The sequence below is a fragment of the Lactuca serriola genome, chromosome 9 (assembly GCF_051521515.1).
Source record: "Lactuca serriola cultivar US96UC23 chromosome 9, Lser_US96UC23_V15, whole genome shotgun sequence".
Lineage (NCBI taxonomy): Eukaryota > Viridiplantae > Streptophyta > Magnoliopsida > Asterales > Asteraceae > Lactuca > Lactuca serriola.
In genome coordinates, this window is record NC_136416.1 from 155,698,463 (window position 1) to 155,709,599 (window position 11,137).

General features: G+C 34.3%; 2 protein-coding genes and 1 long non-coding RNA gene across 3 annotated transcripts; 1 reads left to right on the forward strand and 2 right to left on the reverse strand.

Annotated features, from left to right (window-relative positions):
- Positions 1–341: 341 nt before the first annotated feature.
- On the reverse strand, positions 342–1,373 carry LOC145077007 (uncharacterized). Its single transcript, XR_013692907.1, has 2 exons — positions 1,197–1,373; positions 342–594 (listed from the first exon to the last, which is right to left on the reverse strand). It is a non-coding gene; the product is annotated as an uncharacterized LOC145077007 (long non-coding RNA).
- A 1,439-nt stretch (positions 1,374–2,812) lies between these two features.
- On the forward strand, positions 2,813–4,709 carry LOC145073789 (WPP domain-interacting protein 2-like). The gene is made up of 2 exons (XM_079020282.1): positions 2,813–4,053; positions 4,126–4,709. The coding sequence occupies exons 1-2, from the start codon at positions 3,261–3,263 to the stop codon at positions 4,563–4,565; spliced, it is 1,233 nt and encodes a 410-aa protein (XP_078876408.1). The 5' UTR covers positions 2,813–3,260; the 3' UTR covers positions 4,566–4,709.
- Positions 4,710–7,211: 2,502 nt separating this feature from the next.
- On the reverse strand, positions 7,212–9,839 carry LOC145076832 (uncharacterized). Its single transcript, XM_079022633.1, has one exon. The coding sequence runs from the start codon at positions 9,350–9,352 to the stop codon at positions 7,547–7,549; it is 1,806 nt and encodes a 601-aa protein (XP_078878759.1). The 5' UTR covers positions 9,353–9,839; the 3' UTR covers positions 7,212–7,546.
- Positions 9,840–11,137: the final 1,298 nt, after the last annotated feature.

Here is an 11,137-nt window from a genome sequence, read left to right on the forward strand (position 1 = left end):
AGGTAAAAAAGATTAGGACATTTTTGGAAAGAAAAAAAGGCTCCCATTTAAAAATTAAGATACACTACTATGCCTAGGGGTTTAAACGAGCCGAGTCGAGCCCGAGCCTGGCCAGACTTGGCTCGGGCTCGTTTAAGTTCTAAGTGGCTCGAGCTCGAGCTCGGCTTGATTCGAGCTTTTTGTACTGAACTCGGTTTGAGCTCGTAAACAATTATAGAAGCTCGACTCGGGCTCGGGCTCGACTCGTTTTTTCTCCGACTTGCCTAAATAAGCTTAAGCTCGGCTCGAGCTCGTTAAGAAACTCGTTTACTAATGCCTTAAATTCCTAATCCACAAATATGTTTTTATTTTAATATACAAAAAAATAAGAAATTATATTATATAAAGGCTCGTTTAGGCTCGCGGGCCTAATCGAGCTTAGTGACATAGGCTCGAGCTCAAACTCGTTTAATAAACGAACTTAATATTAAGCTCGAGCTCGGCTCGGGCTGTCTAAAATCGGTTTCGAGTCGAGCTTTTAGCGATCCGATCCCAAGTAGCTCACAAGTAGCTTGACTTGTTTGCATCCCTAACTATGCTGGATAAAATAAGCTGCTGAAAAAAAATAAAAAACAGAATTAAGAGACTATAAAATTATACATCTAACTTACTTTTTTGTATAAAAATTAAAAAACTACCAAATAGCCCTTAGTATTTCACTTTGGTGCAAAAAATACGACTTTGCAACATACTTTCCTATCTCAATATTCCACATTTAACGATTTTTTCTTTCTACAAAACATGGAATTATGGAAATTGGTAGAGCACATATAATTTTTGGTGAATTGAGATATAATTGAAGGCAAAGGACATACACACACATGAGACATCACACCCACACACGTACAGCAGACACACACACACATAAACTTTTTTTATAAACATTAAACAAAGGGGTTATAAGTAAAAAATGGCATCTTGTGAATTACTTTTCTTACATTACCTAAATACACTCTTGATATCATTTTCTCAAAACCCTGTATTAGCCAACCTGAGTTGTTGGAATGGGCATCACTACATTACTTATGTATGTTGGAATATCGAAAGAAAATGGTTGTATTATATTCTAATGGTTTATATCATCATTACTTATTTTTGGGATTCATCGTATTTGGACATGGTTTTGGGAATGGACTGTATTTGTTCTATCTACTAACCTTTATCTTGTAAGAATTTGATCGGTTGAATATTGAAGATACAAAGTTTCTTGCCTTAGAAGATTCAGTCTGGTGTTAGCTTGATTCATAGATGTTGGTGTTGAATTTTGTATACATAAGGTCATTGTTGCATAAAGGATTTAGCAACACCCGATTATTATTTATATATGTATTTGGGATGCGTTTGGTACCTTAAATTCCAATTTAAGGTCTTTTTTTTGTTATATTCCATTGCATTAAATTGTAGTGTGCGACACATTTCTACTTATTGCCTAAGGAAGCTAAGAACATGTGAATTGTATGAAAACTTAGATTTGATAAAAGACACATGTTTGATGCAGTAAGCATATAATGTGATAGAAAATGTGTTTCTCGATTTTAAGCTTAAAAGGGCATCGACATTAGCATATTGTTTCACGTAGGGACCCTTCACTTTACAACAAATTAACATAGTATTTACATAAAGGTCATTTATTCATCACTATACTATTTATTTATTTTTTAAAATTAAAACAATTTTATATCACTAACAGAAAACAAGTTAAACTGCTAACCCTATAATAAATAAAAATTTAACGTTATTTTCTTATGGCTTCGAATACTTTAACTTTTTTAACCAATAACCTTTAACCAAATAATATCAAATATTGTCCTCCATCTTTAAAATTAAAGGGTCAAATTCAATTTGAAACATATGTATAGCAATTGTTTAGAATAAGATTGTTTACTATTTGGTTATAACCGAATTATCAAATCAGACAATTTAGATTGAACTATTTGGTTTAAATATTCGGATTTTGGATTGATTTTTAATTAAACCGAATTATTATTTTGGATTTCAGATTGGTTTTGGTTTATAAATAAACACCGAATAATCCAAAAAAACCGAATAACAACTTATTATTTAGTTTTAATCTATATCGTTAATATCTATAAAATTACTAAATTATTTTTTAAGTATTATAAATTTTCATCCAATATAATACCTTAATATGTATTTATTATCAAAAGTTTCTTGTCATTGAAATATTAAAACTATAATCATTTTTTCTTAATAGTTTTTTAGTTACTTTTATAAATCATAATTCATAACTAAATGGTTTTTTAGTTACTTTTATAGAGTTGGCTAACATCTAAGTAATATATCTTAAAATGTCACCCCTCTTAAAAATCGAATTGTAAAAACCAATCCAATCGAATTGTAGTTTTTTTGGATCGAATCGGTTTTGAATTTAATTTGAATTATTCAGATCTATTTTTTAAAAATCAAAATCTATTTGAATTTATTTGATCGGATGTGAACGAACCAATCTATCCAAACAAACACTTATAATTTAGAAGATTATATTTGCCACTAAACCCAAATTACATATTTTCTTCCTATATGGATAAATACATGAAATATGATTTTTTTTTTTTTTTTTTTTTTTTTAAATAATAATAAGAAACATGGTATGACTACACAAGCACGAAGTACAAGTATATATATAGTGAGATTGGAATAAACAGACCCCATGTCACGTGACTTCCAGCGTGACCGTTATATCTGTACGTTGGCCCACCGGCTACATTAGCTGTGCCCACTCTCGTTCCAATACCTTTTATTTATTCTACAATAATAATAATGACTGATTCATTCTCTTGATCATCCTAGAAATTTCATGGCTACAAATTCCATATCCACTCGCAATTTAGGGTTCCAGTTCTTCCAATTTGCTCAATCAGCATTACTTTCTCCAATTTAAAGCTTTCTTCATTCATTCATTATGGAAACTAAGGTATGTTGAAGTCTTCCACATTTAATTCACACTTTATCTTCACTTATTTAATTTCTCCAATTTTTTGAGTCGACGTCTTTTTGGAAGTGAAAGATTAAGCAATTGGCATTTACTTGAATTCAACCAATACCTAATTGGAAATTTGAGATTTAATTTCGCCGATTCGTTTTGCTATAGCCGGAAACGGTTGTTGTTAACTATCGGTCGTTACTTTTGGATCGCTTTTGTTGTATCTATCATTTATATACAATTGTTAAAATTAAGCAAGTGTTCTTTGCTAAAACCAATGGATGATAACGAGTCGATATCCCCTGAAGAATTGGGAAATGTCGGTGAAAGTGAAATTAAATTAAAAAGTAATGGTGTGTGTCACGTTGAAGATGTTAATGATTCGTCCAATCGATCGTCGTCCACATCTGTAAATAAGCGTGGATTGAGAAAATGGCGGAGGATGCCTAGGGAACTTGTTAAAACTCCAGGTAGTAAAATAGATAGTAGAAATAATGGGGATTTGGGTGATTCACTAGTTAGGGATTCTATGGTGAATGTTAATGGTAATTCTAAACTCCATCACGGTGATTCTGGATTGGGTGATCATTCTGTTCTTGCAACTAGGGCAGATTCTGAAAACAGTGAGGACCAAAGTATCAGGTCCTCATATGCTCCAAGAACAAGGCCTAAAATAAGTAATTCAAATGGGGGAAATTCAGCCATTTCAGTTCATTCTGGAGATCAGAAAAGCAATCATCAAACTGGATCCATCAAGAAGCTTAGGGGATTCAATATCGAGAAGGAAAATTCAGATTCCAATATGGGCAACTTTCTCTTTGTGCAGGGGACTACTAACTCTGTAGCAACCAAAAGTAAACAGAGTGGGAATTCTACAAAAAATGATGATGATGAACTTGTAAACAATGAAGCTGAATCTGAAGATGTCAAACAAGAAGATGCAGAAGAAGCTAAGGATTCATGGGAGGTGAAGGAAGAAAAGATTGAGAAACCTGAGGTGGGATTTGACCAAGATGCCCTTGTGGAATCCATCACAAGTTTCGATTCTTCAGTTGAAGAACTTGAAATAGGTATACACCAAAGTTTCCTACTTTATTCATTCTTGATAAACTATTATTCATTTTCTTTTAAATAATTTGCAGAAGTGCAAAAATGGAAAGATATAGGGAAAGATGAGTCAGAGCCATTGACTTTTGATGACTCGATTCGTAATATTCTTGAGCTCAAAGATGCCACAATTTCAGAACTTGAATCTGCCATAACATCAGCAGACACTAAAACTGAACTTGATGAGCTTTTGAAGGAAAATATCCAAGCTGAGGTGGAAATTGTAGCAATAACTACAACAACTAAAAGCTTGATGCATGAAATGAAACATAATTTACAACAAAAAGCTGAAGATGATGTAAAGAAACTGGAAAATAAGAAGGTGTTGAAGAAACAGGAAACAGAAGAAGATGTAAAGAAATTGAAAAATAGGGTGTGTAGATTAAGTTCATGTCTCTTAATCCAATTGATACTATTGTTTGTGACATTTTACATTGAAATTTCTTCCCAAAAAGTGGAGCTTGTTCCCACTTAATTCACTCATATAATTAATAAGTAAGTATGTAGCCCTCTGTAATATTTGTGTTTCGTTTTTGGGTTATTGTAAGGAGGTTGTCGATTTGAATCTTGTGTAATTAATTAAAATTATGGTTATATGAAGTAATAGCTAATTATGCCATTCTTGAAAGGTGTTAATTTGGATCAAATTCTGTTTTATTTTTTGTATTTTAGTAAATAGTTGATTATACTATAATTATGAAGACTTTTAGGATCATCTGTTCAATGTGATAAAAGGTTGGAAGATTTGATTTTGATTTGATTTATGGGATTTTGACTAAACTGGACTGAAGTTGACTATACTAATAAACATGATATTTCAAATGATGTTTTAAATAAAAAAATGAATTTTAAAGACACACGCCAATTTATCAAGATTGATATAGTGCATATCCAATGCAATCCACATTCAATACACACACATTTGCGATGTAACCTTTGTGACATATCATGTTGCTTAATGTTCCAGTTATCACCCCACGAAAGTGTACAAAATGATCTTTGATTTGACATCCTCGGTTTTATTCGTATTTTTTTTTGAAAATTTTGAAATAAAAAAATGGATACTTTTGGAAAGTATTCTTATATATTGAAGTCCGTTTATGGACCTATTATCATGTACCGACTTTTATCAGTGGTATTTTTTTTTATTACTATTATTTACAAGTGGTTAATTATGTGGAATTGGAATATATCGAAAACATCTTCGAATTCTTAATGGGCATGCTTTTTAGTTTTATGGAAGTTGTATGTAGACTTTTGTAATCCCCATGTCATCCTATTTTAAAAAATTAAAAACAGGTTACCTAAGATTCTTGCCAAACAAGAATCCAGTTTTTATACATATATAAGTAATTACGTGAACGTTAATAAAAAAAAATTAGGAGTGTAAATTGTACCGTGTTCAGATTTGCTGAAAACATAACCTGAACGGGACCCAAGTAATTAAAATATCATATGGTTCAACACTAATCCATATAAGCCAAACACGGACACAAACCATTTAAATCGCTCAATTTATGTGTTTGTGGGTCATAACCTTGTTATTCGAATTCACAAGTATCAACGGGTTTGTAGGTAGGGTGTAATTGAGCTGAATCGAGTTGAATGCTATCAAGTTCGAAACTCGACTCCACTAAAATACTCGGGTTCAAAACTAACCCGTGCCTCAATTTCAAACTCGGGCTGTAGCTCAATAAAGTAATCGACACTTTCGAACTTGGCTCAACTCGACTTGACTAATTATTAAAAAGATAAAATTACATTAAGTTGAAATAGAAATACACCTAACTCATGAGCTTGACTCGACTCAGCCGATCATATAAAATCTGAATAAAATAAAGGGTAAAAATATAAATGTAATTAAGCTCGATTAAGCTCCCAAGCTTCATGATTTGCATATTTCAATATTCAAGAGCTCGACTCGACTTGAACCGAATTGATTTCGAGTATTTTTCGAGTTGGTTTTGAATATCTCACAAGCTAGTTTGATGCAGTTACACCCCTATTTGTAGGTCATAATATTGTTTGCAGGTGATCACCGTATAAAGCATATATACATCATCTTCATTAATTTTTAATATATTTAAACTGTTTTTTTAAAATCAATTTCATAAGAAAAAGTTAAGGGTAGAAGATCTTTAATTAAACAATAGTCGATTAAGCAACATGGAGTCGTGACATATGGAAATGATTAGGATTTAGGGCATTGCAAATTCAAAACGTGAAAAAGGACGAGGCTAAGAGTTCAAAATTTGTGGATAAGTGTGTTAAAGTGATTTGCTTTTTAGGGCTACATAGATTTAGGCATTGCATATTTCAAAAATGAAATATATGTTTTTTTAACCTAATATAATTAAAAGGATTTGCGAGTCCTGCATGAACCGCCTACCAATCTGAACATGACCTGTTTATTATACAAGTTACAACCTGGCAATGAACCGATCCCATTTCAGACAACCCAAACTTGTTTATTTGCATGTCGTATCAAAAATTACCACCCGTAATAAAACTGATGTTTTTACTTCAAGATTGGTGATATTTGGAAATACATGGCTAAAACGGTCATTCACACATCATATATGCAAAGACGCAATATTATTTTACGTAAAAAAATTGATAAAAATAGTTGCCAATTTGCTCATGACATAATTCATTCAAAACATTGAATAAAGGCATGCCATTCAACTCTTGATATTCTCAAAGTTATGACTTGTGACTTGGAAAACTTTTATTGATTCTTGCAAGAAATATGACAAATATATAATACGAGGGTATTCTTGTAATTTACTCATCCCCATAAGATTGGCTTCTTTCTTTGACATTTTCCTAGTCCAAGTCTTCCTTCCACTACCCCACTTTCCACCTTTTGGGTTGGTTATTTCACAACCTCCAACTATATTTTCTACTTACATCCACCAATTATTTATTATCTACCTTTTAACAACATTCTTTTTCACAAAAATCCAAGCCCAATATTACCCTTTGTTTATTCTTATCAAAATATAAAAAAACAAAAATCCTTTTTTTTTCATTTTTAAATTGTAACCTTGAACACCACAAAATCTTTGCAGTAAATTAAGATCAAAAACACAGAAAACTCAGAAAGCTAGTGATTGATTGATTTGATTAATCCCATTTGAAGTCCAATATATTCCTAGTACATATGCAACCTTGCTTACATTATGACATCATCATCATCATCCAAAAGAAACCAACAAAAAAAGGGTATTTTGGAACTTTCCTTTAATCCCATGCTAAACACTCTTGCATGTCATCATCACCAATAAAATTCAAACACATAACACCAGCCATATCTAATAACACTTCCCAAAAAGTGATCATTTTTTCAGGAAAAGAAAAGAAAATCCGTTTGGGAAATCATCTACTACTACTACTAATTCTAATGAAAAGGTGATAAAATCAAAAATTAAAAAAAAAAAAAAAAAAAAAAAAAAACTAACCCATGTTTGAGTTGTATGATGAAGAAGCATACCCATTTCCATTTACATTTCCAGCTTCATCTTCCATCATTGTAGCCGGAGGAAACTCATTCAGATCAATGTCAAGACCTTTCCGGCGGCCGCTACTAGCTGCTTCTCCGGTGGAGGTGATTTGGCTCGACGGAGCTGCTTGTGCTTCGATGGTTCCAGTCCAGTGGCACCTCTTATGCCCACCAAGTGCTTGTCCTGTTGGAAAAATCTTGTCGCAGATTTTACATTGATGAAGTATACCATTGCTCCCCAGAGTCACCATGGCATCAGCAGCAAATTCGACTTCTTTCTCCACATGTTCACCGGATAGATTCATTAGAGAGCTCTCGTAATCCTCTGGTTCAGTCTGATGATGATGATGATGATCGGTTGTTGATGTGAGCTTCGTCTTGTTGTGACTTGATCTATGCCCACCAAGTGCTTGATGAGTTGCGAAACATTTATGGCAGGTGGTGCATTTGTATTTACTCTCATGATGTTCCGGTATTGACAATGACAATGGAAGCAGGAGAGGTGGTGGAAGAGTTGGGTCACCGGCGACGATGGGGAGCTGTTCCAATTCCATCATCAGCTTCATCTTCTTCCTCTTCTTTATCTTGGTAGGACTGTTGTAAGAAGGATTACTGAATGGATTCTTGTATTTGTAATTAATCAGTAAATGTTGGGTGTTTCTACAATCGGATTCGTTGTCAGAAAAATTCTTGATCATACCATCAAACTCCATTTTCACCGGTTCGATTTCTTCCACCATAGCTGCTTTTCCTTTCCCTGTCGACACCGGAAGATGAATAGAAGGAGATTTTTCGTCGATTTTATGATGATCTTTATTTGTTAGAGAATTACTGTTGGAACGCTCAAGCACCACCACCGGCGCCACTCCTAACTGCCTCTGAGTAACATCGGATTCCGCCGGAGATGGATCGGCATGAGCTAAGCTCATGAGATCCTCCACCGCTTCCAGTAAAACCTCATCGTCATCAGCTGCTTTCAACGCCCTACGGCCTCTCCGTTCAGTCACCGACCATCCCCGTAAAAACTTTGTCAAATCAACCACCTGATCGCCGCCGGCGCCACCGTCATCAACGACGTTGCTGCCTTCTTCGTTCACATAATTCTCAGATAAAGACGAAGAAGAAGTGGAAGAAGCAAAATAGCTTGGTTTATTTCTAACTAGGTTACGGCGGGGTGCGACGGCGGTTGGGGTTGGGGTGTTGGGAGGTGGTAGAATGCCTCGCCATAGTCGTTCGGGGTGACACCTCATATGACCAAACAGTGATTTCATGGATGGGAAGATTTTTCCACATAGAGAACATGTGGGTTTACCCTCATCATTCACGCAGCTCGCATAATAGGGTTTTCTTTCTTCTTGTTGCTGTTGATGTTGTTTCTTCAGATTCTCATCGCCATTGTTGAAATCATGATAAGCATCTTTGTTAAACTTAGTTGTTTTGGATGAGTGTTTTAGAAAAGTGTTCTTGTTAGCGGCTTGAACATGAACCCTCATGTGACCTCCCAATGCTTTCCCCGAGCTGAACTCTTTTTTACATTCAGGACAAACCCTTTTTCCTTGATTCATCGTTTCACCTTCTTTCGCTATTCTCGAGCTCGACGTCGAGAAGCTTCCGATCACATCCTCCTCCGACGATTTCTCACCTTCTGTCGCCGCCGCGAGCTTCGGAATCTTGAGTTTTATCACCATCTTTCCGTCGCTAGAAGGCGATCCGATCATCCTCTCTTCTATACGATCTTCATCCCCAATGATTTTCTCCATTTATATCGATCAATCGAGAACAAACAAACAAACACTCACGAGCTGTGAAGTGATAGAGATCCAACGATAACTGAATAAAACCCTAATCCAGAACGAGAGGAAAAAAAACTACGATCGACGATCGATGAATCAAGAAAACGAAATACGAAGAGATGATCTCATGACTGAAAAAGAAAAGAGGGAGAACGAGAACGAGAACGAGGGTATTGCTGTTCTTATTCTCTCTCTAAATCTCTGCAACTACGTATGAATAAAATCTTTCAAGGAAGTTAAACCCAGCTCGAAAAATCAGCTGCAAGATCTGGAAAGTGAGAAAAGATTACGAAGAAGAAAGAAAGCAAAGGTCTTCGGTCGATTCTCAACTGCCATGTAGGTGTGTTGAGGGAAATTGACCATCACGTTCGACCTCCGCTTGCCTCTTATTCCGGTTTCTCAGTGTCCATCTCTCTATCATCTCTCTCTCTCTCTCACACACACACGCACACGCTTTTCTCTCTCTAACTCCTTCATAGAAATATATATCACAATCACACACAAGAATTTAATTACCCACCTCAAAACAAAAATATGGTTACTAAAAAGTCGCTCTTTCTATCTTGTAACTTACGGAAGAAGGCAAATTAGCCCCTGAAGTTTGATTATGAACGACTACAGTCCCTGTGATAGATAACATTTACTTTCAAGTATAATATCTCAATTTTCACATTTGTATCAGTCAAAGGGTTCATTATCTTTTTAGTTTGATTTGCTTATGATAATGGGGTGATTGATCTCTACTTTTTAATGAAATAAATGTAATGTTTGACTTAATGTAAATTTTTAAAAATTATAGTCAAGAATATATCCAAGACTATTATTCAAGCAAAGGCGACGTAATGAAATTCTAAAGAATAAAGTGAATGTTGTGAATGACTTGTAATTATTGAGAACTTAATTTTTGTTTTTTTCAAAAAAGATAAAAGTTCTATAGAATTTGGAACATAGACAATAGATGATGAAAAATCATGTATTTAGCAAAGAAAGTATTCGATCACTTTCTTTTATTGAAAAAAAGGACTTCCATTTTTGTTCAAATAAAAAATATATAACGATTTACAGTATTTAATTAAGAACTTGGTTTAGTAAAAGCCAAGTATGATGGCTTTGTTGTGTTTATATTTTTTTTAAAGTTTTGTTAAAAAGAAGCACCCGTTCATATACATATTTTTTTCAATTTTTTTTTTTAAATTTACATTTAATTTAAGTTGTTACGGATGGAATCAACGTTAAGATGGCGTTGTGGTGATTAAATCAAAGTCAATTAAATATTGAATTACACGCAAAACTTTAAACTTTCCCTAGGAATTTAGGATAAGGAGATAACGGAGACAAGAGCTCACAGAGAGATAATTGAGGTCCAATTAGAGTCTGTTCATGTAAAGATTTTATGAACTATAAGTCAAAACCCTTATATGGAAACGAAGGCGTAGTATATTGCGATGCTTCACATCATGGATTAGGATGTGTGTTGATACAAAGGGAGAAGGTCATAGCATATGCCTCAAGATAACTTAAGGTGCATGAGAACAACTACACCACTCACGACCTAGAGTTGGAAGTGGTAGTTTTTGCCCTGAAGAATTGGAGCCATTAACTTTACGAAACAAAGTGTGTAGTATACCCGGATCATAAGAGACTACAACACATCTTCGATCAGAAAGAGATCAACATGAGATGAAAAATATGGTTAGTATTGCTTAATGACTATGATTGTGAGATTCATTACCAACCAGGAAAGGCTAACGA

Coding starts and splice junctions, on each gene's coding strand:
- LOC145076832 (XM_079022633.1), bottom strand. CDS start 9,352: ATGGAGAAAATCATTGGGGATGAAGATCGTATAGAAGAGAGGATGATC.
- LOC145073789 (XM_079020282.1), top strand. CDS start 3,261: ATGGATGATAACGAGTCGATATCCCCTGAAGAATTGGGAAATGTCGGT. Junction 4,054..4,125: donor AGTTGAAGAACTTGAAATAG/GTATACACCAAA, acceptor AATAATTTGCAG/AAGTGCAAAAATGGAAAGAT.